Source organism: Mytilus trossulus, chromosome 1 (genome assembly GCF_036588685.1).
Source record: "Mytilus trossulus isolate FHL-02 chromosome 1, PNRI_Mtr1.1.1.hap1, whole genome shotgun sequence".
In the NCBI taxonomy this organism is placed as follows: Eukaryota; Metazoa; Mollusca; class Bivalvia; order Mytilida; family Mytilidae; genus Mytilus; species Mytilus trossulus.
This window is the reverse complement of record NC_086373.1, coordinates 99252911-99279605: the sequence shown is the minus strand read 5'-3', so window position 1 is coordinate 99279605 and position 26695 is coordinate 99252911. Positions and strand designations below refer to the sequence as shown.

The 26695-nt window shown below is 32.6% G+C and overlaps 1 protein-coding gene across 1 annotated transcript; it reads left to right on the top strand.

The window, feature by feature from the left end:
- Positions 1–7100: 7100 nt before the first annotated feature.
- LOC134693254 (neurocalcin-delta B-like) lies at positions 7101–9369 on the top strand. The gene is made up of 3 exons (XM_063554001.1): positions 7101–7126; positions 7633–8038; positions 8800–9369. The coding sequence occupies exons 2-3, from the start codon at positions 7646–7648 to the stop codon at positions 8989–8991; spliced, it is 585 nt and encodes a 194-aa protein (XP_063410071.1). The 5' UTR covers positions 7101–7126; positions 7633–7645; the 3' UTR covers positions 8992–9369.
- Positions 9370–26695: the final 17326 nt, after the last annotated feature.

Here is a 26695-nt window from a genome sequence, read left to right as displayed (position 1 = left end):
CAATTTTACCCCATGTCAGATTTCCTCTTAATGCTTTGGTTTTTGAGTTATAAGCCAAAAACTGCATTTTACCCCTATGTTCTATTTTTAGCCGTGGCGGCCATCTTGGTTGGTTGACCGGGTCACGATACACATTTTTTAAATTAGATACCCCAATGATGATTGTGGCCAAGTTTGGTTCAATTTGGCCCAGTAGTTTCAGAGGAGAAGATTTTTGTAAAAGTTAACAACGACGACGGACGGCGGACGACGGACGACGACGGACGCCGGACGCAAAGTGATGGGAAAAGCTCACTTGGCCCTTCGGGCCAGGTGAGCTAAAAAGGGGGAACGAAAGATACCAGAGCAACAGTCAAAGTCATAAATCGAAAATAAACTAACAACGCCATGGCTGAAAATAAAAAGACAAACAGAAAAATAAAAGTACAGAAGACACAACATAGAAAACTGAAGACTAAGCGACACGATCCCCAATAAAAACTGGGTGTGATGTCAGGTGCTTCCCGTCGTGTTGCTTGTTATTACACATCCGGTAAATAGTCTAATTCGGTACATCACATTCGTGAAAATGGAAGGGTATTGTAGTTACGACATATCCGATATCATCTGTGAAACGGTTATTACGTAACGGTCAACCAACTCGTGATGGCGTCCGTAAAACTTACGTAGGGATGATTTAATTTTCACCATTTGGAACTCTTGGTTTAATGGCTCTCTTGTGAGCAGCAATCCTCTATCAAGGAAATACAAGCTCGGGTATATCGTACCAATTGGTAGATATATACCCCGTATGCAGGCGCTGCTGGTATGTTGCTACATATAAAGTTCACAAATGGGAAGCTGAAATCATCTCTTTTCTCGTAAAGTTTTGTTTTCAACCGACCCTCATTGTCAATTTCTAGATGTAAGTCAAGATATGAGGCAGACTTAACTGTATCTTTATCCCCAGTTCGATGGGATAGATTCGTTCAACAGTCACTAAATTTTGTATTATTTAGTGAGAGAACATCATCTACATAGCGGAACGCCAAGTTAAAGGATATTGCTAATTTCTTATCTTTATTCATAAGAAGTTTCTCTATGATGTCAGGCTCATAATAATACAGAAACAAGTCTGTAAGAAGAGGGGTACAATTGGATCCCATTGGAATTTCGACAGTCTGTTGAAAAACACGTCCTCCAAACGTTACAAATATGTTGTCAATCAAGAAATCAAGCATCTGGATAATGTCGGTTTCAGAGAATTTTTTGTTTGAATCAGAGTGATTCTTTACAAAGTAGGATATACAACGTTGACTATACAACATTAAAAAACATAATTGATTAGGGCAGGATCGAATACGTTTTTTAAACAATAACCTGTCTCCATATCGTAACCTTCAGTCGAAATCTAACGTGTTATGAGCATATTAAGGATGTGATGTAAGAAATGCTAGTAAAGTGACGAATGTAAACCCTTTATTAAAGAAAAATATAACCATCGACGAACCCAAATCATTGCACATTTGATTGAAGTCACAATGTTATCTTTTATCAAAACTTCAAAACAAGTTAAATTAACTTTTGTGAGTTGAAGAAAAAGTATCAAATATCAAGTCACGCAAGTTGCATAATAATATTTTTAAATAATACTTATACAACCAATTGTTAGCAGTTCTGTTTAAATGTAAATAAAATTACAAAAGTAATAAAAAGGTAATACAAAAACAGGAAGCATCTGTGAATGATTTTATCAGTACAAATAACATTTATAACAATCAAAGTTAGTAAATTAAAGCATGCACTAGCCAAACTTTTAAAGAAAACTGCTAGTTAAATTCCGTAAAAAAAGATGTGGCAGTATCAACCGCAACCATTTTTAAATATAATTAGATTCGCATACCGGCTTTTCAGATGCTATTCCCTATACTCCTTACTTTACACATACACAAGACGATAGATCGTTATCTGCGCATTCTTGAAGGTTTAAATCGGGAAATGCGCCCCTAAATCCCCCGAACACCACCATCACCACCCCATGTAATACACACACAATCTTAACAATTCAACATTTTATTTTTGTGTAAAACCAATTCTATTAAATTTGAAAAGTGAAAACAGAAAACAGAAAACGAAAAGCACTAGATGTTTAAATTTAAACCAATATAATAAAAACTGTTTGCCTTTATACATTAGTAATCTTAAAGCATTGTGAATCAAAAACGATTAATTAATACAAAGAAACTATGACATTGCAAACCACAAGGTATGATGTAAGATTAAAGCATCGTAACCACTTAAGCATTGAGAAACATACTGTATCATGAAATTTAAAGCATCGTAACCACACTTAAAGCATTGTGAACAACAAGGTATCATAAAACTTAAAGCATTGTGAAACACACTTTTTTCGTGAAACCTAAAGCATTGTAACCACAACCAACAATCATAAAGCATTGTGGTACGTTGTAATTACCGTTTACTAATGTTTACACTTCCAATCAAATCAAAGTAACATTTGTAATTTAAAGAAAAAAAGTGTAATAAAATATCTAAATTTCAAAATGCAGATTAATAAAAATTAAATTGAATTTTAAAATCTTTAGGTACAGTTTGTATGACTTTCTGTCTAATGGTGCGCGGTTTGCTAAAATACACATAATTGCCGCCTTCTTAAAAGTAACTTTGTATTACTGGGAAATTTATAAAAGGACCAATAACTAATACTCCATGAATCATGCATTTCCTTGTTATTTAACTTTTTAGAAGATATGAAAACTAAAAATTTAAATGCTTGATTTTAGGTACTTAAAAGTCACCGGCTTATCTCATACGCGATTTTTTTGATTTTTTTAATAGGAGTAAGCGGATGCGAACAACAGAAGCATTAGCTATCCAAGAATGGTATCATAGGCAACTGGTAGGTCATCAGCAGGGATGCTGACCTTTCAGACCTTCAATTGTATCACATATATTTCAGAACGCGCGATACGCGTTTCAGGAACAACCAATTATGGCGACTGATATCCTTATTTAGATATTGATTTTAGAATTCAATATGGCAAAATCCATACAACAATTTACAATAAACGGGACGACATAAACCTTTCCTCGATGGTTATGTACCGTTGGCTCCTGCTTATTGAGTACTATAAATTTCTCAGTTGATTCGATATGCGCGTGTTTATGCCCGCGTCACACTGTCCCGATTTTAACACCGATGGCAACGCGATTATGGAAATTTCCAAATCGGGACTGATCGTATCCATATCGATCTTTAACCATCGGCCACTTTTTCTAACCTTCGGGCACAATTTCAGGAAGGGTTCTAATTTTTTTAACATGTTAAAAAATCCCCGAAGGTGCGTCCGATGTTGAGGTTTCGTATTGAGTTCGTATCACCTTCCTCACCATCGTAATGTCACCGGGAATGCATCTTTGAACATCGTATTGCATTCGTGTTTCCATCGTTTCCATCGGGCAGTTTTGACATTACGATGTCTACACGAATGAATCACGAAGCTACCCGAAGTTCTTACGATGGCAACACGACTACGTGAAGACCTCGTAATCCCGTCGTGTTGCCATCGAATAAAAGTACGAAGGCGACAAGACGGAACTACGACGGCAATAAATCCAGCTAAATGTAAGTTAATTTTCGCGCTAAAATACATTTAAAGTGCCTTGCGCGATATGCACTGGCCAGTCTAATACGACAGTTAAGTAAAGCGTTCACAAAACATGATGCTCATATCATATGATTCTATGAGATCAAGAAAGGCGACAGCGTTGTTTCTACTAATTCAAATGGATCAAGAAGAGCAGCTATTACAGGCTCCGGATTTACTTTTACAAGTCAAATATTATTTTTGTCAATTTTTCATATCAAGTTACATAATGAAAATCATAAACGCGCCTCGTACAACAACACTGCAGGTTCACGTATATAGGGAAGCCAACTTTTTCTTCATTATTCTGATTTTTTTATGTATCGTCTGAGTTGTTGTCACACGAATGTCTACTCCATAACCATTTTGTTTTCTATATGTCATATTTTGCCGCATTTGTTGCTTTCTCCACATCCTTCCTTTTGTCTATATTATTATGATATTCTCCTGGAAAGAGCTCTTTTTGAATAAAAGGGATCAACGAACCCATTACCTTACCTATAAGATAGACCAGTAAGGGTGCTATAAACAGTTTCGTATAAAAAACTAGGGGTTATTCCCCGACTAAAAATAGACTTGAAGGGAAGTCCCTTTTTATCAACACAGTTGGTAAAAAAGTATCATGTTTTTTATATTTGATTGTAAAAATAAGTTAATTAGCTTCAATTAAAACAGGTTGAATGATTAAAATAATTTTTAAAAATTAGATTAAATACACATGTTTTAAGGGGAGACAAACTGTAAACATCCTGTTTTTTTGGCAGTGAAAAGTGCAAAACTTATTTACACCCACTGTAGCTCTTTTTGGAGCAGGCGAACGTAGCCTGAAGCATAAATGTTTAGAAAGACCAGGTAAAAACCTATGAAATTCATACAGTTTTGAATATAAAAAATGTGCATGTATCATGTCTGCATGTGTGTGCACATGGCCTGATTTCATGTTTTTTATGCATAGATTAGGCAATGTTTTTCCCATTTTCTCTGGATAAAACTTTTTGGTACTATTAAAAGTACAATTTATTTTTATTTCATTATAAACTAGAGAAAATTCTGGTTCTAATGATATCTAGTTTTATACAAGTATCTTCATTAACATTAGCACCACTAAGGGTCAATTATAGATGGTCCCTCAAAATATGACGTCATAGAAAAAAACTGTTGATTGCACCCTAAACATGGGCATAATTATGGGTTATTATTCAGACTAGTCCACATATTTTACAGTTCAAACAAGACAATGCCGAGCATGGCATCCCCTCAAATGGGGGTCTCATTGGGGGGTTCCGATCCCGGATCCCGATTACTGTTTTGTCAGATTCCCGTATCCCACTTACACTATATACGTAAGCAATTCTCATTTTTTTGTCATTTCCCGGGTCATGCAAGACCTCATTTCCCGTTTTCACGACACAACAATTTGACTTTCACGTGTCACGCTTACAAAAAATCGGCAATCCCGCGTCACACTTAGACCCCAATGAGACCCACTCGTATGTAACATATTGGGGACAAATATGAACACTATATTTGTATATGAAACATGCAGAAAATGGTAAATTGAATATGCATATTTGATACATAAACTATTTTTTTTGGAAATCAACCAAAACAATCAGTAACTGGAAATACCTTTAACATTGTCTTTTTAACAAGCAGGTAAAAAATTAAGCAACCAATTTCCTGTGTATTACGCTATTTCAAGGAGAAAAACAAGTCCATCTGCATGACCTTGACCTTTGGCCTTGAACGTAAAAAATGTCAGATCATTAAAAGGAGCAACAATATACCAAATATGGTTAAAATCTTTTTAATCATATTGGTGTTAGAGTGTACACAAGGGTGATATTGCCTTGTATTACAACTGCCACTGTGACCTTGACCTTTGAACTTTAAAGTCAATAGCGCTTAAGATGTTCTTAACAAGTAACACCATACCAAATTTTGAGCATTTTGGTTCTAGAGTACCCATAACAATTTTATTTACACGCAACTTACATTGAGTAGGTGAGGGGATAATAAACTAAGTTTTATAAGAATTAGGTTAAAGATCGATTTCCCGCCATGCACGGCAGACTTGTACAGAAACGATATGTTGTCGAAATTCTGTTCGTATCATAAACAAGTTCAAAACTGGTAGAACGCATTTTAGACATCGTATGGCCATCGCGCCATCATCGTTATCCATCGTGTAGCCTTCGTGATCCATCGTTTAGGCTTCGGCTGAGATATGAAGCTTAAATACCGGTCTTCGGTTAACCTTCGTATGTCCATCTTTTGCTATCGTATATAATTTCGGCACCATCGTATAGACTTCGTTATTCATCGTAATTGCTTCGGTCACTTTTTTGTATTTTAACGAGATCGGGACCAACTTCGTGCGAACTTGCAATTTTCGCATTCGGGTGTCCATCGTATATAAAAATCGGGACAGTGTGACGCGGGCTTTAAAGTGACTTATCGGATTGCATCATTAAAATTCCGTTACAGAAGAGGTACACGCTAGTATTATCATAGATTGATAAAACATTTACTTTCTTTTATTTGTTAGAAATATAGTCTGTTTGAGAGAGTATAACTAAACTCGAAGGAATTCTATAAAAAGTGACATTTCACTATATATATTTAATGCAATTTTCAAAAAGCTCGCAAATTAAGGAATTGTCCATCAAATATATCTGCTTGTTGAACTTTGTTTATGTTAATGAATATATTTCCTCATTATCTGAGAGCAGAATAATCATTCAGAATCTATCTACGTTTGTGTACACTTGATGTCTTTAATATTCCGATCGCTGCGATATATAAGCCTTTAATATGTGATGCGTAAAGCGATCACCAATCAATCTTATTTCAAAATGTGTCTGTAACAACTTTAATAGTTGTGATGTTCCACAAAGATCGGTTGTCAAAATGAGTTCCAAGAAAAACGGATATGCTGTCAGTATCTCCGGAAATGGGAGGGTAAGTATAATAATTAAAGTATATCCGCATGCATACTCTGATTGCCCTCTGGTCGACTGTGAAAAAATTGTCAGTTATACCCGTGTAAAATAATTTTCGTCTTGTGAGACCATGTGCTATATATATATAGTTAAGTTCATTCGTCTTATGAAATCTGTAAATCTCATAATGATATATTGCGAAAACTTCAATGAATAATTTCACACAGCATGAACATAAAATGGTTTAAATCTTCTATTTGTATAATTGATGGCGTAATTTGAAGGCGTAGGATATTTTTTTTAATCGATAATATCTACCAAATAATGAAGCGGATACAATTTCTGAGGCGTTCAGTCATCCCATAGATTACACCCCTTTACAACTTTAACAATGGTTGTAACTTAAGAAAGTGCTATTATTCCCTAAAATAGAGTAGGTTTTCCCACATATTGAATTTCCGATTTTTGTATTATTTAAAGTAAGCTAGAAGAGTTACTGTCGTCAGTTCGTCTAAATTCATAAACAGTTTACATCAGGTAAGCATAAGTTTATATGCACATGGTGTAAATGGTAATGATAACTCATACGTTTCAGCCAAGATATGGTTTCTTCTATTAAGTTTTACAAGAATATTATCAAATTTTAAACTGAATAAAATGAAATGTTTCCGGGTCTTTTTAAAGTAAGATGACGTATGTATATATATAAGAAAAACCCCCAAAATCATAAAATCATGCAAATTTGCTCTGAGCTTACTGGTTTGATTATTTGACTTTATAGGTTCCCAGCATGCAATTGAGCTAAGATGCCAGAAATATGATTGATTGGCGCTGTTTTGAACTCAAATATTCGTTTTTTAACTTGTTGTACAATTCTGGAAATGGAATTAGAGTAGACTGATTAATTCCACGTAAAACTAAGTCGCAATTTCTTCTTTATAGTGAATATAAGGACTGAGAAAATATTTCAATTTATATGAGAAAATGTCTAAAAGCACGAAACTCTGACAGAGTTCATCTACATGTGTTTTTCATTGTTGCAGAAAAAGTTCCAAAATGGGCGCCAAAATATCCTCAAAGAAGCTGCAACCTAAAACTATCAACGAACTCCAACATCACATTGATGTAGACTTTACAAAGGATGAAATTCAAGATTGGTACAAAGACTTCGAGAAACATCTTGGCCAAGGTGAAACTGCTCTTTCAAGGACAGCATTCATTAGAGTCTATAACAGCTTGTTTGATGGTGATGCTTCAATATTTGCTGGACAAGTATTTCGTACCTTCGATGTAGACAATAATAATATGGTTGATTTTAAGGAGTTTATTCTGGGATTGTGTATGTCTGGAAGTACAGACCCCGGTGTAAAACTGAAATGGGCTTTTAGTATGTATGACATTGATCAAAATGGCTATATCTCTCAGGATGAAATGAACCATATTCTCAATGTAAGTCATTATACTTTTATTAATAAGCTGATTGATATGCAAATGTTTTACGTAATGATGGTTTTTTTTTCAATTAACAATTGGAAGTTCTCACATGAAATTTGTATACATTTTGTATTAGTCTTTACACATACAGTTGTCCCTTTAACACGCATGTGATGCATTGTCGGTGCAATGTATTCATGTTATTTTGCTATTTTCTATAGATGTTTTGTTTAATTTCTGAGTCTTAATGTATTTGTTATTGTATTGATTTCGGTTATTTTTTAAAGAGCTATAGAATGAAGTGGTGTAATCTGCACTGTTGATCGGTTGCGACAATGTGGTTTCATCCCGCCAAAAAAAAAGAAACTATGTCATCTCCGGCCTTTAAAAACTATAAAGGCAACTATTATATTACATAAACATTAATACAGTAGCTATAAAATCTGATAACAATAGATATAGTAGTCGCGGACTGAACTATAAAACAAAGTATGACACAGATACAAGTGCGCAAGGTGTCAAAATAACCTCTGCAGGTGCGCTTGAGACCCAAAATTTGATAAACGTGTCTAATCGAAGAAATATGTAAATGGTGCTTATATTAACCACTATGGTCCACTATAAGAGAAGGGACGGATATATGCATGTACCTTAGTTATTAATCGATTTTACTGCAAAATTATATTATGATTTTATCATATGTAAATAATTAAGATTAGTTTTATTACGATCATTAAAATATAACGTTATAATGTTTTGCTTTTTATCATTGGTAGGCTGTATGCAAAATGACAAACAGTCGTTTACCTGAAGAATTTACATCAATAGAAAATATGACCAAAAACATTTTTAATGTTCTTGATAAAAATTCGGACAATCAGATAAGCCTAGATGAGTTTATAGAGGGAGCCGAGAAAATCCAGTTTGTGATTGACATACTGCAGTGTGATCCGGCGCCAGATACGTAAACTTTCAAAGATTTCACATCAAATACTCTCAGGTATAAAGTGCTTTCAGGACCCTTAACCCTTAAAAGGATTCTGTAATGGGAAGGATTCATGACTTCACAGCGATATTAAAACAAAAAGTCATGTTTAGTCATTGGTTAATTTTATCTGGGATTTTGTAAATATATATATATACATGGTCTCAGTCTTTAAGTACAATGAATTTCCATTAAAAGCTGAAACATGAAACATTGTGGAAATGATGTAGATAAAGATATTCAGTATCGGATGAAACATCATAACAACAGAATTACTTATAAGACCGAGATGCAAATGAAATGTTTTGGTCATTTAGTTATTTTAGCATTAATGTAGAATAAAGGAATTATAATAAGGAAATTAGAATTATATATACTGTCTGCGTGCATTTCTTGTTTATCTTTACAGTTGTGCCATACCAAAAACTTATTTTGTAATCTACTTATTTTGTAATATAATCGTTGGTTTACAGTCCCCTTAGACTTGTTACACTGGTGTGGATTTAAAAAATCGGACTATAATAATTATACCTATCATTTATTAACACATAACTAGTTTTGAAGTTTTTAACTTTCAAAATCATCTCTGATCCAAAGTTACGCAATGAGGGAATGACACTTTTGGCATGGGAGATCATGGAAGTATTATATTCATATTCAATATAATACTTCCATGGTAAGATAAAGGTTTAAACCGTAGCGGCATGTTATGTATGTGAACTATTAGTCTAGTCAAACTAAGATTTAACCTCAAACTAATTGCAACAGAAAGTGTTTTAGTTTTAATCTATAGAATTATGCCCTTTATATACACAGAAAAAAAGTCCCATAAATTCTAACTTGAGGAAAACTCAAAATTAGCACTTTTAATTTCCTATGGAAATTAACATTGGAAGGGGAGATAACTCTCACAAAAATGAGCCTTTTTTGGTCAGTTTTTGGTTGTTTTTCTTGAAATTTATGTACAGTATGATATTTTGATGGGGTTATAAGTTTGTATTTGACTGAAATATATAATCTCCTGCTCATGAAATGTACAAAACCGAAGTGGTATGGGTAGGGTTTTTTTCTTCGTGCATTTATCATTAAAGAGTTTGCAAATTTGAAGCTTTGTAACCATTTTGAAAAAATAATGTGAAAAGGTAATGTTTATATCTGTATATAACTTCAGCAACTCACTTATCTAAAGAAACTTTAAACCACAAAAAGAAGAATACATGCTTAATTATTTTTATTAAATTTGAGATTCTTTACCTTGACGTGTTGAAAAATTTAATAAATGGTCAACTAATGAATTACGAAATCTAGATACTAGCTTGATAAAATATATGAAAACACCTTAAGAGTTGTTTATTATACTGTCAAGACCGCTAAAAAATCAAGAATTAATACATTCTGATGAATAGAAGCGGTAAAGTTATAATTTTGTATCAATTTTCATTGGTATTTTTGCCTTTTTTGCAAGAGTTATCTCCCTTTTCAATACAAATCTCCATAGGAATTTTAAATGGTGATTTTTATGTCCCACCTACGATAGTAGAGGGGCATTATGTTTTCTGGTCTGTGGCTCCGTTCGTTCGTTCGTTCGTCCGTCTGTCCGTCCGTCCGTTTGTTCGTTCGTTTGTTCGTCCGCAGGTTAAAGTTTTTGGTCAAGGTAGTTTTTGATGAAGCCGAAGTACAATCAACTTGAAACTTAGTACAGTTGTTGCTTATGATATGATCTTTCTTATTTTAAAGCCATATTAGACTTTTGACCCCAATATCACGGTCAACTGAACATAGAAAATGAAAGTGGGAGTTTCAGGTTAAAGTTTTTGGTCAAGGTAGTTTTTGATGAAGCTGAAGTCCAATCAACTTGAAACTTAGTACGCTTGATGCTTTTGATATAATCTTTCTAATTTTAAAACCAAATCGGACTTTTGGCCTCAATTTCACGGTCCACTGAACATAGAAAATGAAAGTGGGAGTTTCAGGTTAAAGTTTTTGGTCAAGGTAGTTTTTGATGAAGCTGAAGTCCAATCAACTTGAAACTTAGTACACTTGATGCTTATGATATGACCTTTTAGATTTTAAAGCCGAATTAGGCTTTTGACCCATTTTAACGGTCCATGAAACATGGAAAATGAAAGTGCCAGTGGGGCATCCGTGTACTTTGGACACATCCTTGTTTTAGTCTTCCTCAAGTTAGATTTTATGGGACTTTTTTCTGTGTAAATTTGAAGTATAAAGCTAAAGATTAAAACTTAAAAATCTTCTGTTGCAATTACTTTTAGGCTAAGGTCAAATTTATGCTAGATTGACTGAACTATATGTAAATGTTTTGATTTGTCTCGTGCTTTGAGCTGGTAGTGTACACATAAATACCATGGCTGTAAGTGTTTTGTTCTGTTGTATATTCTAATATGACGGTGGTTCTTTCGCTTTGTGAACAAACCCATGCTCTAAATCTAAATCTTGTTTGCACATGCGTATATTGACTTCTTCAGAATAATGATTTTATTTTCAAATTATCATGCACTTAATATATTTCCTTAACTTTAAAACACTTTCAAACACTTAAATGGTGCACATGATGTTACTTATTCATTTATTATGACTGTAATGTGTTGCATTCCGAAATTGACATATTTGACCTCACTATCGCTCGCGCAAAAAAAATCACGCATATAATGCCTAGTCATGTTAAAACTACAATAAGGTATAGCTTGCATCAATTATTTCTTAAATAAAATTATCAAGTATTGTATATAGTCGAAACATTGATTTCTTAATAAGAAAGAGAACATACATCATAATACATATCTGATTAATTTCTTGGGTGCATTTTCAATCTTTGTACGATTTTTCAAACTTCATAGAAACATTAACAAATAGAACCATATATGATCAAATGATCAAAACAGAAATCAGTTGCAGTTTAAAAGGGGTGTTCATGTAAGTCGCTCTGGTAGCCTTGAAATGTAACAAAATATAACCAAAACTAACAATGTCTTTGTAAGTTCACTGACATATTTATGTATTCAGATAAAACTTGTAATGTGTTACATAAATCAAAATATCTTTATATTAGGATGAATAGCGTGACTTTCGGTTGAATTTGTCAGTGAACTTACATCGATGAATAAAATATTATGCAGATTTCTTTGTTTGCCAGTTTATGGACAAAGTAAAAAATAACCCCAAAGTGTAGAACGGGTGATAGTTACTAAATGTGGCAATTAAACAAATACAAAAAAAAAACTAAATGCAAGCAGAAACCAAACGTGATAGAAAGAACAAATACAAGAAGTACTGAACCAAACGTGATTGAAAGAACAAATTTATGGAACATTGAAGTTTGTCAAAAATGTCAAAGAAAAGATGAAATTATACAAAACACTACATAGAATAATGGTACATAAAGAACAAAGAAATGCTATAAACGTTAGTTGTAATCTAACAGCACTCACGTTTCCTAACAGTAAGTAGATATAGGAAGATGTGGTGTGAGTGCCAATGAGACAACTCTCCATCCAAGTAAGGTATACTTTTGATGACTGAAAAAAGATGTTCGGTACATAGTCGATTTCGTTTTAATAAGCAATAAATACTTTAAACCCAGATATTTTTTTGTCTTCAAAGATGCAATAAAGATACATATTATCATTTTTTTTTCATTTTGGAATACGGCGACACAAAGCCGGGATGCATTCGTGGTAAAGTAATGTTAACTTACATCAGTGGGTTTATCAAGTTACCATGTTTATAAATATCAGCAATATTCTTTCACGGAAAAGGTAATAAATAAAACCCAAATTATATAAGAGGGTGTTAGTTTCGATCTATTCATTACAATTTACAGTGTGGAATATGATTCATTTGTTGAGTCAGTGTCAACATAATATCAGGTGAACAAATCTTTAAAAATAATTATTGAAGAGAAAGAAAAATCCCCCTCAAACTACTATATACCTATGAATATATTTACAAACAATTTTAAAACATGAAATGCTGGTATTGCAAATGAAAACGATGCAAGTGTATGAAACCAAAACGAAGTATAGTAGGTACTGGATTAAATATTGGGTTAATTGAACTTATATTTACTAATAAAATTCAAAAGCCAAGGCAGATAAAAAATTAAAGCGTCATAAACGATATGATGGTGATCTCAATCTAAATGAGTGTTTAAAGCACTCATATCATATTTTATCTGGTATACTTCATAAGCTATTTAATATCATATTTGACAGGGGCATAAGTCCGAAGCGTTTGCTATTTTTGAAATAGATGACAGGTCAGAAGGGTGTGTTCCCATTTCGCCTTAGCTGTGAATTCCAGGTAAAAAAGGTATAAAATATACTAAGGCCAGATGGGAATTGAACTAAGGCGAAATGTGAATTTAGATAAAAATATTAAATAAACAAATTAAATCTTTGTGTTTTTATAGCAATTTGAACAACATGTAGTTAGGGATTTGTTTCTCTTTAATTATTTTTTTTAAATAAATTAAGTGATTTCAACAGTTGTGAAATCAGGAAAAATCTACAAGAAAATAAATGTAGTTGGAAAGTTGCTTCTTTTGAAATATTGTTTGCATTTTTTTTTAATTCATGCAGTTAGAAAAATCAAAATAATTTAATTATCCTTCACATTATGCAACACAAAAAGTTTAATAGAAAGCAAAAAATATATTTTCTCACAGACTTGTTTAATTACATAACATAAACTTTAATAAAAAAAAATATTAAAAAATCTCCAAAACTGTGCTAATTATATATCACAAATAAATTATCGGTTGTTGAATAACCCTTTCTAAAACCACATTGGTTTTCGTTTAAAATCATGAATTCTTCAGATAAAAGATTTAGTCTCTCGCTTAAAATTGCGGTGAAAAGTTTCCCCATACAACTCAAAATGGTAATTGGTCTAAAATGTTTGGGGTCCAACTTGTTACCTTTATTTTTATAAACAGGCTTAATGTAACCAACTAGCCAACTGTCAGGTATAATACCAGTGCGAAATATAACGTTAAATATTTTTTCGTAAAATTCAATGAATAAACTAGCTGTAGACTTGATATATTCATTTATTATAGGATCATCCCCAAATGCTTTATCATTTTTTAGGTTGTTGATGCTCTTAAGAATTTCGTCTTTAGAAATTCTTCTGTTTAGATCTTCATTAGGCCTATCGACATCATTCCGGTTTACAGTTGGAATATTTGTATTTTCCTCAATTTCTTGGGCGGCGTTCAGATTTTTGAAAAATCGAATAATTTGTTGATAGGGATGTCAGGTTGGGCTCTCTTTTTTCTACTGTTAAGTAATTTCCAATACTCTTTTGAGTTATTGGATCTCAATGTGTTTATTTTTTTTTTGCCATTTTCTTTCTTTGAGCAATAATTGCTTTATCTTAAGTTTTTTGTATTGTTTCTCCGAAGAGTTTGCGATAATTTTCAAATGTGTATATCAGTCCCTTTTACTTGCATGATAATTGTCTTTATTTATTCATTAAAATATGAAATGTTCATATCCAATTTGTCATTCTAATAAGACTTTATTTCCAAAATATAACACATAAGTAAAAAAAAAACACTTTCAGGGGGAAAAAGAGCAACTATAAAAAGTGGGACACCAAAAATGAAAAAAAAAATATATCATTCCTTTAAAAAGTATTTAATGGTAGAATTTGACATCAAAATAACAAATATCAACTAATTGCAATACAAACAAAACATAACTTAATTTTATTGTTTACAGAAGCTCCCATTTCGCCTTAGTTAATTTGTGTGTACCTGAAAATTTGTACTAAGGCAAACTGGGATTAATTTTATAAATAAATTTTGACAGCTAAGGCGAAATGAGAATAATGGATAAAACCAATATCACATATTGCAAGCTATTATGACAAATGCAAAACAAATTCCTTGGTAGAGTGGTCAAAAACAGCACAAACCAGCTTTTTCCAAAAGGCAAAAAGTTAAAAAAAACAAACCCCAAAAAAAAACATATTCTGAAAAAACGCATTTGACTAGTAGTTCGAACAACGGATGTTCTTAAACGGTACTGGCTGCCATGGCGATTGCCAAATAAACGGATCGCCAGATGTAACAAAATTGGTTATTAATTTAATATACCTAACAGAAAACTATAATCTTACGGAAAAGATGAGATATATACAGCAAACATGAGGTGCAAAAATTGGTACACCATATCCGCATTTCGACAAGTAATGTCTTCAGTGATGTCAGAAACGAACTGGTATTTTGAATGCCATATAATTTACCTCGATTTAGGATAGACCTTTGAATTTTCAAATTCAGTGATGTCAGAAAAGAACTGGTATTTGGAATGCCATATAATTTACCTCAATTAAGGATAGACCTTTGAATTTTCAAATTCAGTGATGTTAGAAACGAACTGGTATTTGGAATGCCATATAATTTACCTCAATTAAGGAAAGACTTTTGAATTTTCAAATTCAGTGATGTCAGAAACGAACTGGTATTTAGAATGCCATATATTTTACCTCAATTAAGGATAGACTTTTGAATTTTCAAATTCAGTGATGTCAGAAACGAGCTGGTATTTAGAATGCCATATAATTTACCTCAATTAAGGATAGACCTTAGCATTTTCAAATCCAGTGATGTCAGAAACGAACTGGTATTTGGAATTTGGAATGCCATATTTACCTCGATTTAGGATAGACCTTTGAATATACACAATAGGATGAACGTAATATTTAAACCCAAGGCAAATATAATACAAGCCTAAAACGAAAAAATATAATCAAGTCTAATTTGAAAAAGGTATATATATAGGAGTCTGGAGCTGGCATGTCAGTAACTGCTAGTAACCTTTTGTTAAATTATGTTCATCCGCAGTTTTACTGTGCACTTCGCTGTGTTGACTTTAGTTATCAGGGAGGATTTAGATCTAAAAACCCGTTTAACTCTGTCCCATTGTGCACCTGTCCCTGAGACTAGTACAGTAGTCTCAAACCTGTCCTGGGTCGGGAACCTCTAACCTTGTGCATTTTTGAACGAAAGTTTTTTTTCGCGTTGTGTGTATACAGGCGGTTAATGGGGCGTCCATTTCGCTGAACTAGTATACATAATTGTTTCGGGGACAGCTGAAGCCCACATCCGGGTGCTGGTCTTTCTAACTGCGTTGAGTACCCGTTGGTGGTTATGGGGCGGCTTTTTGTTCTTGTGTTGGTTTGTTGACCCCATTTTCTCATTCCCTATTCTATATATATATATCAGCCCAATAACAATGAAATATGAGCTCCAATAAGCTCTCTGTAGTTTCAAAAGCTATGATAAATTCAATTCATGAACGGATTATAATAAGAAAACACCAACCTGACAAAATATTTGACAGGTTTTTTTTTATTTGGGTCAAAGTTTTTGCCTTTTTTAACATGCTAACCAACTTATTTCTTCATCATTATACAATTGAGCACGATTGTTGGATCAAGTAGCATATCATAACGACAATAAGGAAACTGATGTATGGCCAACATCTGTTGATAGAGAAACTACCAAGAAAAATGTTCCTGTTTGCAAATGTTTAGAAGGTTATATGCAGAAAATCTCAACACTTTATAAAACAAGATGATTTGGGTTTTTTTATTCTGAAACGTCCATAATTCCTTAGGCTTATTTACTGTTAACGTCTTCAAATCGGATGGATGAATTTTATTTAGAGAAATGAAGTATGAAGTATAAATCTAAAATTATTGTTGTATTAACGATCTGATGACATTGCTTCAATAAATTGTCATTGTTGCACACTCAAACTTAAATTGACGACCTAACTATGCACATCACCGATTACTTTGGGTAGTACACCAAGATGCACTTATAATATCTCAAGGTGAATTTGTTAACTATGACATTTATCATTATTAAAGTTCTGACACTTTGATAGATTTAACTCCATTTTATCGCCATTGCTTTGTAAAATTATGCATGGTACACGAGTGCTACAACGATCACATATCGTTAATATTGGAATTTCAAAATCATGATCTTCGTATCAGCATTTACAATCTTAACTTGGACACAACTGAACTAGGCATAATTTGAAAACAAAATAATTTACAAACATTACACTAGTTAACCTTTTAACTGAATTGTTCTATAAAAAAAGATTCTTGACAGGTCTTTCAACATTGCTGGGTAATAAATCAAACGAAATGAATGCCACTCTCAAATTAGTTTAAATCTGGATGGATTAAGCCCAAAATCAATAAAATTGGGGACAAAATAACATCTGAAGAACCAGATGCTCCGCAGGGCGCAGCTTTGTACGACCGCAGAGGTTGAACCCTGAACAGTTGGGGCAAGTATGGATACAACATTCAAGCTGAATCCAGCTCTAAATTTGGATTGTGATTAAATAGTTGACACAGCATAGGTTTCTGACACAAAATGAATGTGTTCTAATGAACTTAAAAATTTTGTTTTCTCTTAGAGCAATTCACTATGCTGTTGAATATTAATCCTCTCAAAAAAATGTTTGAAGAAATTTTCTTTTTATTTATGAAATTTCAAATGAAAAAAAATGGTCCCCCCCCCACCCATTTTTTTTTTTCACATCCCCCTTTCCCTTATTCCAAAACTGATCTTAATTAAAATTTCTAATGGAGTTTGCAACAATAACTACTTATTTAAATACTTCATAGAATATTAAGATGTAAAAAAAATGCTCGTTATCACTGAATGGTAAAGATTGTTTTAATTTATCAGTTGGTAGTAAAAAGTGAATATACATTGTATATTGTATATAACAAAGATTTAAGTTGATTCTGGACAAAGAAAGATAACTCCAATTAAAAAATTTCTTGCTATTGCACAATATTGTGCAATTAGATATTTCTTGCTATTGCGCAATACTGTGCAATTGAAAAGACTTGCTATTGCATCATACTGTGCAATTGGAAGATTTCTTGCTATTGCGCAATACCATGCAATGGTAAATTTCTTGCTATTGCACAATACTTACTTATTTGAGATCCTGATTTGGACCAACTTGAAAAATGGGCCCATAATCAAAAATCTAAGTACATGTTTGGATTCAGAATATCAAAGAACCCCAAGAATTCAATTATTGTTAAAATCAAACTAAGTTTAATTTTGGACCCTTTGAACTTTAATGTAGACCAATTTGAAAACAGGACCAAAAATTAAGAATCTACATACACAGTTAGATTTTGCATATCAAAGAACCCCATTTATTCAATTTTTGATGAAATTAAACAAAGTTCGATTTTGGACCCCGAGTTGGACCAACTTGAAAACTGGGCCAATAATAAAAAATCTAAGTACATTTTTAGATTCAGCATACCAAAGTACCCCAAGGATTCAATTTTTGTCAAAATCAAACTAAGTTTAATTTTGGACCCTTTGGACCTGAATGTAGACAAATTTGAAAACGGGACCAAAAATTAAGAATCTACATACACAGTTAGATTCGGCATATCAAAGAACCCCAATTATTCAATTCTGGATGAAATCAAACAAAGTTTAATTTTGGACCCTTTGGGCCCCTTTTTCTTAAACTGTTAGGACCAAAACTCCCAAAATCAATACCAACCTTCCTTTTATGGTCATAAACTTTGTGTTTAAATTTCATAGATTTCTATTAACTTATACTAAAGTTCTGGTGCAAAAATCAAGAAAAAATGCTTATTTGGACCCCTTTTTGGCCCCTATTTCCTAAACTGTAAGAACCAAAACTCCAAAATATCAATCCCAACCTTCGTTTTGTGGTCATAAACTTTGTGTCAAAATTTCATAGATTTCTCTGATAAAATTACTGTGCGAAAAACAAAAAAATGCTTATTTGGGCCCTTTTTGGTCCCTAATTCCTAAAATGTTGGGATCAAAACTCCTAAAATCAATCCCAACCTTCCTTTTGTGGTCATAAACCTTGTGTTAAAATTTCATAGATTTATATTCACTTTTACATAAGTTAGAGTGCGAAAACTAAAAGTATTCGGAGGACGACGACACAGACGACGACGCCAACGTGATACTAATATACGACGAAAATTTTTCAAATTTTGCGGTCGTATAAAAACCACAGAGTTATTTTCAAATGGCAATTTAGAAATATGTAGACAGGCATACAGAATATGTATTATAAATATTGAAAAATGGTACTTGGGAAGGGCGATCGAAAACTACAAGCCAAAGAAACAAGAGGCTCTCAAGAGCCTGAATCGCTCACCTTAATTCTTTTGGTTAAATCTCTCATCAATGATTATTTTGGCTTTTCAATTTATTTAAATGTTTTTTGGATCGTCCTATTTTCTTCAAAAGCAAAAAAAAAATCATTTTCTCCTATGTTCTATTTTAGCCATAGAAGCTATGTTTCTTGACATACAAGGAAATAAAATATAAAATTTATACTAGATACAATGAAACTCATTTAGCCTAAGTTTGGCTGAAATTCATACAGCAGTTTCAAAGGAGAAGATTTTTTAAAGTAAGTCAACATGATGAACAAATTGTGAAAAAAGTCTTTAAAGGGCAATAACTCCTTAAGGGGTCAATTGACAATTTTGGTCAGATAGACTTATTTGTAGATCTTACTTTGCTGAACATTATTGCTCACTTTACAGTTTATCTCTATCTATAATAATATTCAAGATAATAACCAAAAACAGCAAAATTTCCTTAAAATTATCAATTCAGGGGCAGCAACCCAACAACAGGTTGTCTGATTCATCTGAAAATTTCAGGGCAGATAGATCTTGACCTGATAAACAATATTACCCCATGTCAGATTTGCTCTAAATGCTTTGGTTTTTGAGTTATAAGCCAACAACTGCATTTGACCCCTATGTTCTATTTTTAGCAATGGCGACCATGTTTGTTGATAGATCAAAACTTCGGATACAATTTATAAACTAGATACACTAAGGAACATTCAGTTAAAGTTTGGAAGTATTTGGCCCAGTAGTTTCAGAGGAGAAGATTTTTGTAAAAGATTACTTAGATTTATGAAAAATTGTTACCCAGATGCTCCGCAGGGCGTAGCTTTATACGACCGCAGAGGTTGAACCCTGAACGGTTGGGGCAAGTATGGACACAACATTCAAGCTGGATTCCGCTCTAAATTTGGATTGTGATTAAATAGTTGACACAGCATAGGTTTCTGACACAGAATGAATGTATTCAAATGAACTTAAAATTTTTGTTTTCTCTTAGAGCAATTCACTATGCTGTTGAATATTAATCCTCTCAAAAAAATGTTTGAAGAAATTTTCTTTTTATTTATGAAATTTCAAATGAGAACCAGATGCTTCGCAGGGCGTAGCTTTATACGACCGCAGAGGTTGAACCCTGAACGGTTGGGGCAAGTATGGACACAACATTCAAGCTGGATTCAGCTCTAAATTTGGATTGTGATTAAATAGTTGACACAGCATAGGTTTCTGACACAGAATGAATGTGTTCTAATGAACTTAAAATTTTTGTTTTCTCTTAGAGCAATTCACTATGCTGTTGAATATTAATCCTCTCAAAAAAATGTTTGAAGAAATTTTCTTTTATTTATGAAATTTCAAATGAGAAAAATTGAACCCAATTTTTTAATCACATCCCCCTTTCCCTTATTCCAAAACTAATCTCAATTAAAATATTCTAATGGAGTTTGCAACAATAACTACTCATTTAAATACATCATAAAATATTAAGATGTAAAAAAACTGCTTGTTATCACTAAATGGTAAAGATTATTTAAATTTATCAGTTGGTAGTAAAAAGTGAATATACATTGTATATTATATATAACAAAGATTTAAGTTGATTCTGGACAAAGAAAGATAACTCCAATTAAAAAAAATTCTTGCAATAAGATATTTCTTGCTTACTATTTTGGACAAAGAAAGATAACTCTAATTAAAAAAAAATTTGCTATTTCACAATATTGTGAAATTAGATATTTCTTGCCATTGCACAATACTGAGCAATTGAAAAGACTTGCTATTCCACAATACTTAATATAATAATTGTAGATCCTGATTTGGACCAACTTGAAAACTGGGCCCATAATCAAAAATCTAAGTACATGTTTAGATTCAGCATATCAAAGAGGCCCAAGAATTTAATTTTTGTTAAAATCAAACTTAGTTTAATTTTGGACTCTTTGGACCTTAATGTAGGCCAATTTGAAAACGGGACCAAAAATGAAGAATCTCCATACACAGTTAGATTTGGCATATCAAAGAACCCCATTTATTCAATTTTTGATGAAATCAAAAAAGTTTAATTTTGGACCCCGATTTGGGCCAACTTGAAAACTGGGCCAATAATAAAAAATCTAAGTTCATTTTTAGATTCAGCATATCAAAGAACCCCAAGGATTCAATTTTTGTTAAAATCAAACTAAGTTTAATTTTGGACCCTTTGGACCTTAATGTAGACCAATTTGAAAACGGGACCAAAAGTTAAGAATCTACATACACAGTTAGATTCGGCATATCAAAGAACCCCAATTATTCAATTTTGATGAAATCAAACAAAGTTTAATTTTGGACCCTTTGGGCCCCTTTTTCCTAAACTGTTGGGACCAAAACTCCCAAACTCAATACCAACTTTCCTTTTATGGTCATTAACCTTGTGTTTAAATTTCATAGATTTCTATTTACTTATACTAACGTTATGGTGCGAAAACCAAGAAAAATGCTTATTTGGGTCCCTTTTTGGCCCCTAATTCCTAAACTGTTGGGACCTACACTCCCAAAATCAATACCAATCTTCCTTTTGTGGTCATAAACATTATGTTTAAATTTCATTGATTTCTATTTACTTAAACTAAAGTTATTGTGCGAAAACCCAGAATAATGCTTATTTGGGCCCTTTTTTGGCCCCTAATTCCTAAACTGTTAAAACCAAAACTCCCAAAATCAATCCCAACCTTTCTTTTGTGGTCATCAACCTTGTGTCAAAATTTCATAGATTTCTATTAATTTAAACTAAAGTTATAGTGCAAAAACAAAGAAAATGCTTATTTGGGCCCTTTTTGGCCCCTAATTCCTAAAATGTTGGGACCAAAACTCCCAAAATCAATACCAACCTTCCTTTTATGGTCATGAACCTTGTGTTAAAATTTCATAGATTTCTATTCACTTTTACTAAAGTTAGAGTGCGAAAACTAAAAGTATTCGGACGACCACGACGACGACCACGACGACGACGCCAACGTGATAGCAATATACGACGAAAATTTTTTCAAAATTTGCGGTCGTATAAAAATTGAACCCAATTTTTTAATCACATCCCCCTTTCCCTTATTCCAAAACTAATTTCAATTAAAATATTCTAATGGAGTTTGCAACAATTACTACTCATTAAAATACATCATAAAATATTAAGATGTAAAAAAACTGCTTGTTATCACTGGATGGTAAAGATTATTTAAATTTATCAGTTGGTAGTAAAAAGTGAATATACATTGTATATTGTATATAACAAAGATTTAAGTTGATTCTGGACAAAGAAAGATAACTCCAATTAAAAAAAATTCTTGCAGATATTTCTTGCTTACTATACTGGACAAAGAAAGATAACTCTTAATTAAAAAAAATTTTGCTATTTCACAATATTGTGAAATTAGATATTTCTTGCCATTGCACAATACTGTGCAATTGAAAAGACTTGCTATTGCACAATACTTAATATAATAATTTTAGATCCTGATTTGGACCAACTTGAAAACTGGGCTCATAATCAAAAATCTAAGTACATGTTTAGATTCAGCATATCAAAGAGGCCCAAGAATTTAATTTTTGTTAAAATCAAACTTAGTTTAATTTTGGACCCTTTGCACTTTAATTTAGACCAATTTTAAAACTGGACCAAAAATTAAGAATCTACATACACAGTTAGATTTGGCATATCAAAGAACCCCAATTATTCAATTTTGATGAAATCAAACAAAGTTTAATTTTGGACCCTTTGGGCCCCTTTTTCCTAAACTGTTGGGACCAAAACTCCCAAACTCAATACCAACTTTCCTTTTATGGTCATTAACCTTGTGTTTAAATTTCATAGATTTCTATTTACTTATACTAACGTTATGGTGCGAAAACCAAGAAAAATGCTTATTTGGGTCCCTTTTTGGCCCCTAATTCCTAAACTGTTGGGACCTACACTCCCAAAATCAATACCAATCTTCCTTTTGTGGTCATAAACATTATGTTTAAATTTCATTGATTTCTATTTACTTAAACTAAAGTTATTGTGCGAAAACCCAGAATAATGCTTATTTGGGCCCTTTTTTGGCCCCTAATTCCTAAACTGTTAAAACCAAAACTCCCAAAATCAATCCCAACCTTTCTTTTGTGGTCATCAACCTTGTGTCAAAATTTCATAGATTTCTATTAATTTAAACTAAAGTTATAGTGCAAAAACAAAGAAAATGCTTATTTGGGCCCTTTTTGGCCCCTAATTCCTAAAATGTTGGGACCAAAACTCCCAAAATCAATACCAACCTTCCTTTTATGGTCATGAACCTTGTGTTAAAATTTCATAGATTTCTATTCACTTTTACTAAAGTTAGAGTGCGAAAACTAAAAGTATTCGGACGACCACGACGACGACCACGACGACGACGCCAACGTGATAGCAATATACGACGAAAATTTTTTCAAAATTTGCGGTCGTATAAAAATTGAACCCAATTTTTTAATCACATCCCCCTTTCCCTTATTCCAAAACTAATTTCAATTAAAATATTCTAATGGAGTTTGCAACAATTACTACTCATTAAAATACATCATAAAATATTAAGATGTAAAAAAACTGCTTGTTATCACTGGATGGTAAAGATTATTTAAATTTATCAGTTGGTAGTAAAAAGTGAATATACATTGTATATTGTATATAACAAAGATTTAAGTTGATTCTGGACAAAGAAAGATAACTCCAATTAAAAAAAATTCTTGCAGATATTTCTTGCTTACTATACTGGACAAAGAAAGATAACTCTTAATTAAAAAAAATTTTGCTATTTCACAATATTGTGAAATTAGATATTTCTTGCCATTGCACAATACTGTGCAATTGAAAAGACTTGCTATTGCACAATACTTAATATAATAATTTTAGATCCTGATTTGGACCAACTTGAAAACTGGGCTCATAATCAAAAATCTAAGTACATGTTTAGATTCAGCATATCAAAGAGGCCCAAGAATTTAATTTTTGTTAAAATCAAACTTAGTTTAATTTTGGACCCTTTGCACTTTAATTTAGACCAATTTTAAAACTGGACCAAAAATTAAGAATCTACATACACAGTTAGATTTGGCATATCAAAGAACCCCAATTATTCAATTTTTGATGAAATCAAACAATGTTTAATTTTGGACCTCGATTTGGGCCAACTTGAAAACTGGGCCAATAATCAAAAATCTAAGTACATTTTTAGATTCAGCATATCAAAGAACCCCAAGGTTTCAATTTTTGTTAAAATCAAACTAAGTTTAATTTTGGACCCTTTGGACCTTAATGTAGACCAATTTGAAAACGGGACCAAAAATTAAGAATCTACATACACAGTTAGATTCGGCATATTAAAGAACCCCAATTATTCAATTTTGATGAAATCAAACAAAGTTTAATTTTGGACCCTTTGGGCCCCTTTTCCCTTAACTGTTGGGACCAAAACTCCCAAAATCAATACCAACCTTCCTTTTATAGTCATAAACCTTGTGTTTAAATTTCATAGATTTCTATTTACTTATACTAACGCTATGGAGCAAAAACCAAGAAAAATGCTTATTTGGGTCCCTTTTTGGCCCCTAATTCCTAAACTGTTGGGACTGAAACTCCCAAAATGAATACCAACCTTCCTTTTGTGGTCATAAACATTGTGTTTAAATTTCATTGATTTCTATTTACTTAAACTAAAGTTATTGTGCGAAAACCAAGAATAATGCTTATTTGGGCCCTTTTTTGGCCCCTAATTCCTAAACTGTTGAAACCAAAACTCCCAAAATCAATCCCAACCTTTCTTTTGTGGTCATAAACCTTGTGTCAAAATTTCATAGATTTCTATTAACTTAAACTAAAGTTATAGTGCGAAAACCAAGAAAATGCTTATTTGGGCCCTTTTTGGCCCCTAATTCCTAAAATGTTGGGACCAAAACTCCCAAAATCAATACCAGCCTTCCTTTTATGGTCATAAACCTTGTGTTAAAATTTTATAGATTTCTATTCACTTTTACTAAAGTTAGAGTGCGAAAACTAAAAGTATTCGGACGACGACGACTACGCCAACGTGATAGCAATATACGACGAAAATTTTTTCAAAATTTGCGGTCGTATAAAAATTGACTATAAAGGGCAATTACTCCTAAAGGGGTCAACTGACCATTTCGGTCATGTTGACTTATTAGTAAATCTTACTTTGCTGAACATTATTGCTATTTACAGTTTATCTCTATCTATAATAATATTCAAGATAATATCCAAAAACAGCAAAATTTCCTTAAAATTATCAATTCAGGGGCAGCAACCCAACAACAGGTTGTCAGATAGATCTTGACCTGATTAACAATATAACCCATGTCAGATTTGCTCTAAATGCTTTGGTTTTTGAGTCATAAGCCAAAAACTGCATTTGACCCCTATGTTCTATTTTTAGTAATGGCGACCATGTTTGTTGATAGATCAAAACTTCAGATACAATTTATAAACTAGATACCCTAAGGAACATTCAGTTAAAGTTTGGAAGTATTTGGTCCAGTAGTTTCAGAGGAGAAGATTTTTGTAAAAGATAACTAAGATTTACCAAAAATGGTTAAAAATTGACTATAAAGGGCAATAACTCCTAAAGGGGTCAACTGACCATTTCAGTCATGTTGACTTATTTGTAGATCTTACTTTGCTGAACATTATTGCTCACTTTACAGTTTATCTCTATCTATAATAATATTCAAGATAATAACCAAAAACAGCAAAATTTCCTTAAAATTACCAATTCAGGGGCAGCAACCCAACAATAGGTTGTCTGATTCATCTAAAAATTTCAGGGCAGATAGATCTTGACCTGATAAACAACATTACCCACGTCAGATTTGCTCTAAATGCTTTGGTTTTGAGTTATAAGCCAAAAACTGCATTTGACCCCTATGTTCTATTTTTAGCAATGGCGACCATGTTTGTTGATAGATCAAAACCTCGGATACAATTTATAAACTACCGGTAGATACCCTAAGGAACATTCAGTTAAAGTTTGGAAGTATTTGGCCCAGTAGTTTCAGAGGAGAAGATTCTTGAAATAGTTTACTACGACAGACGACGACAGACGATGGACGACGACGGACGCCAAGTGATGGCATAAGCTCACTTGGCCCTTCGGGCCAGGTGAGCTAAAAAATGACAAAAAGACAACCAAATATTTCACACAACGGTAAACAAAATGAGCAGTCACCCAAACAAAAATCGTGAATGATCTTGCATGGTTGGCAGTTTCTGCTCAACTTCAGGAATCAGTGATGATGCTTATGGCAAGTAACATTGGGTGTGTACACTTTTTTGCATAGTAAAAATGATAGTTTTTTAACCAGCAACAAACAATCAAAATTATTGTTAAAGTAAGAAATAGAATATGTCTACAAATATGAATTCACACCATCAAGTCAAAATATATGTTATGGTTTTTTTCTGTATTCTGTTTGCATTT

What these genes read in the sequence shown, in the direction of transcription:
- LOC134693254 (XM_063554001.1), top strand. Translation starts at nt 7,646, where the DNA reads ATGGGCGCCAAAATATCCTCAAAGAAGCTGCAACCTAAAACTATCAAC. An exon ending in AAATGAACCATATTCTCAAT is followed by an intron (nt 8,039 to 8,799) that starts GTAAGTCATTAT and finishes TATCATTGGTAG; the next exon opens with GCTGTATGCAAAATGACAAA.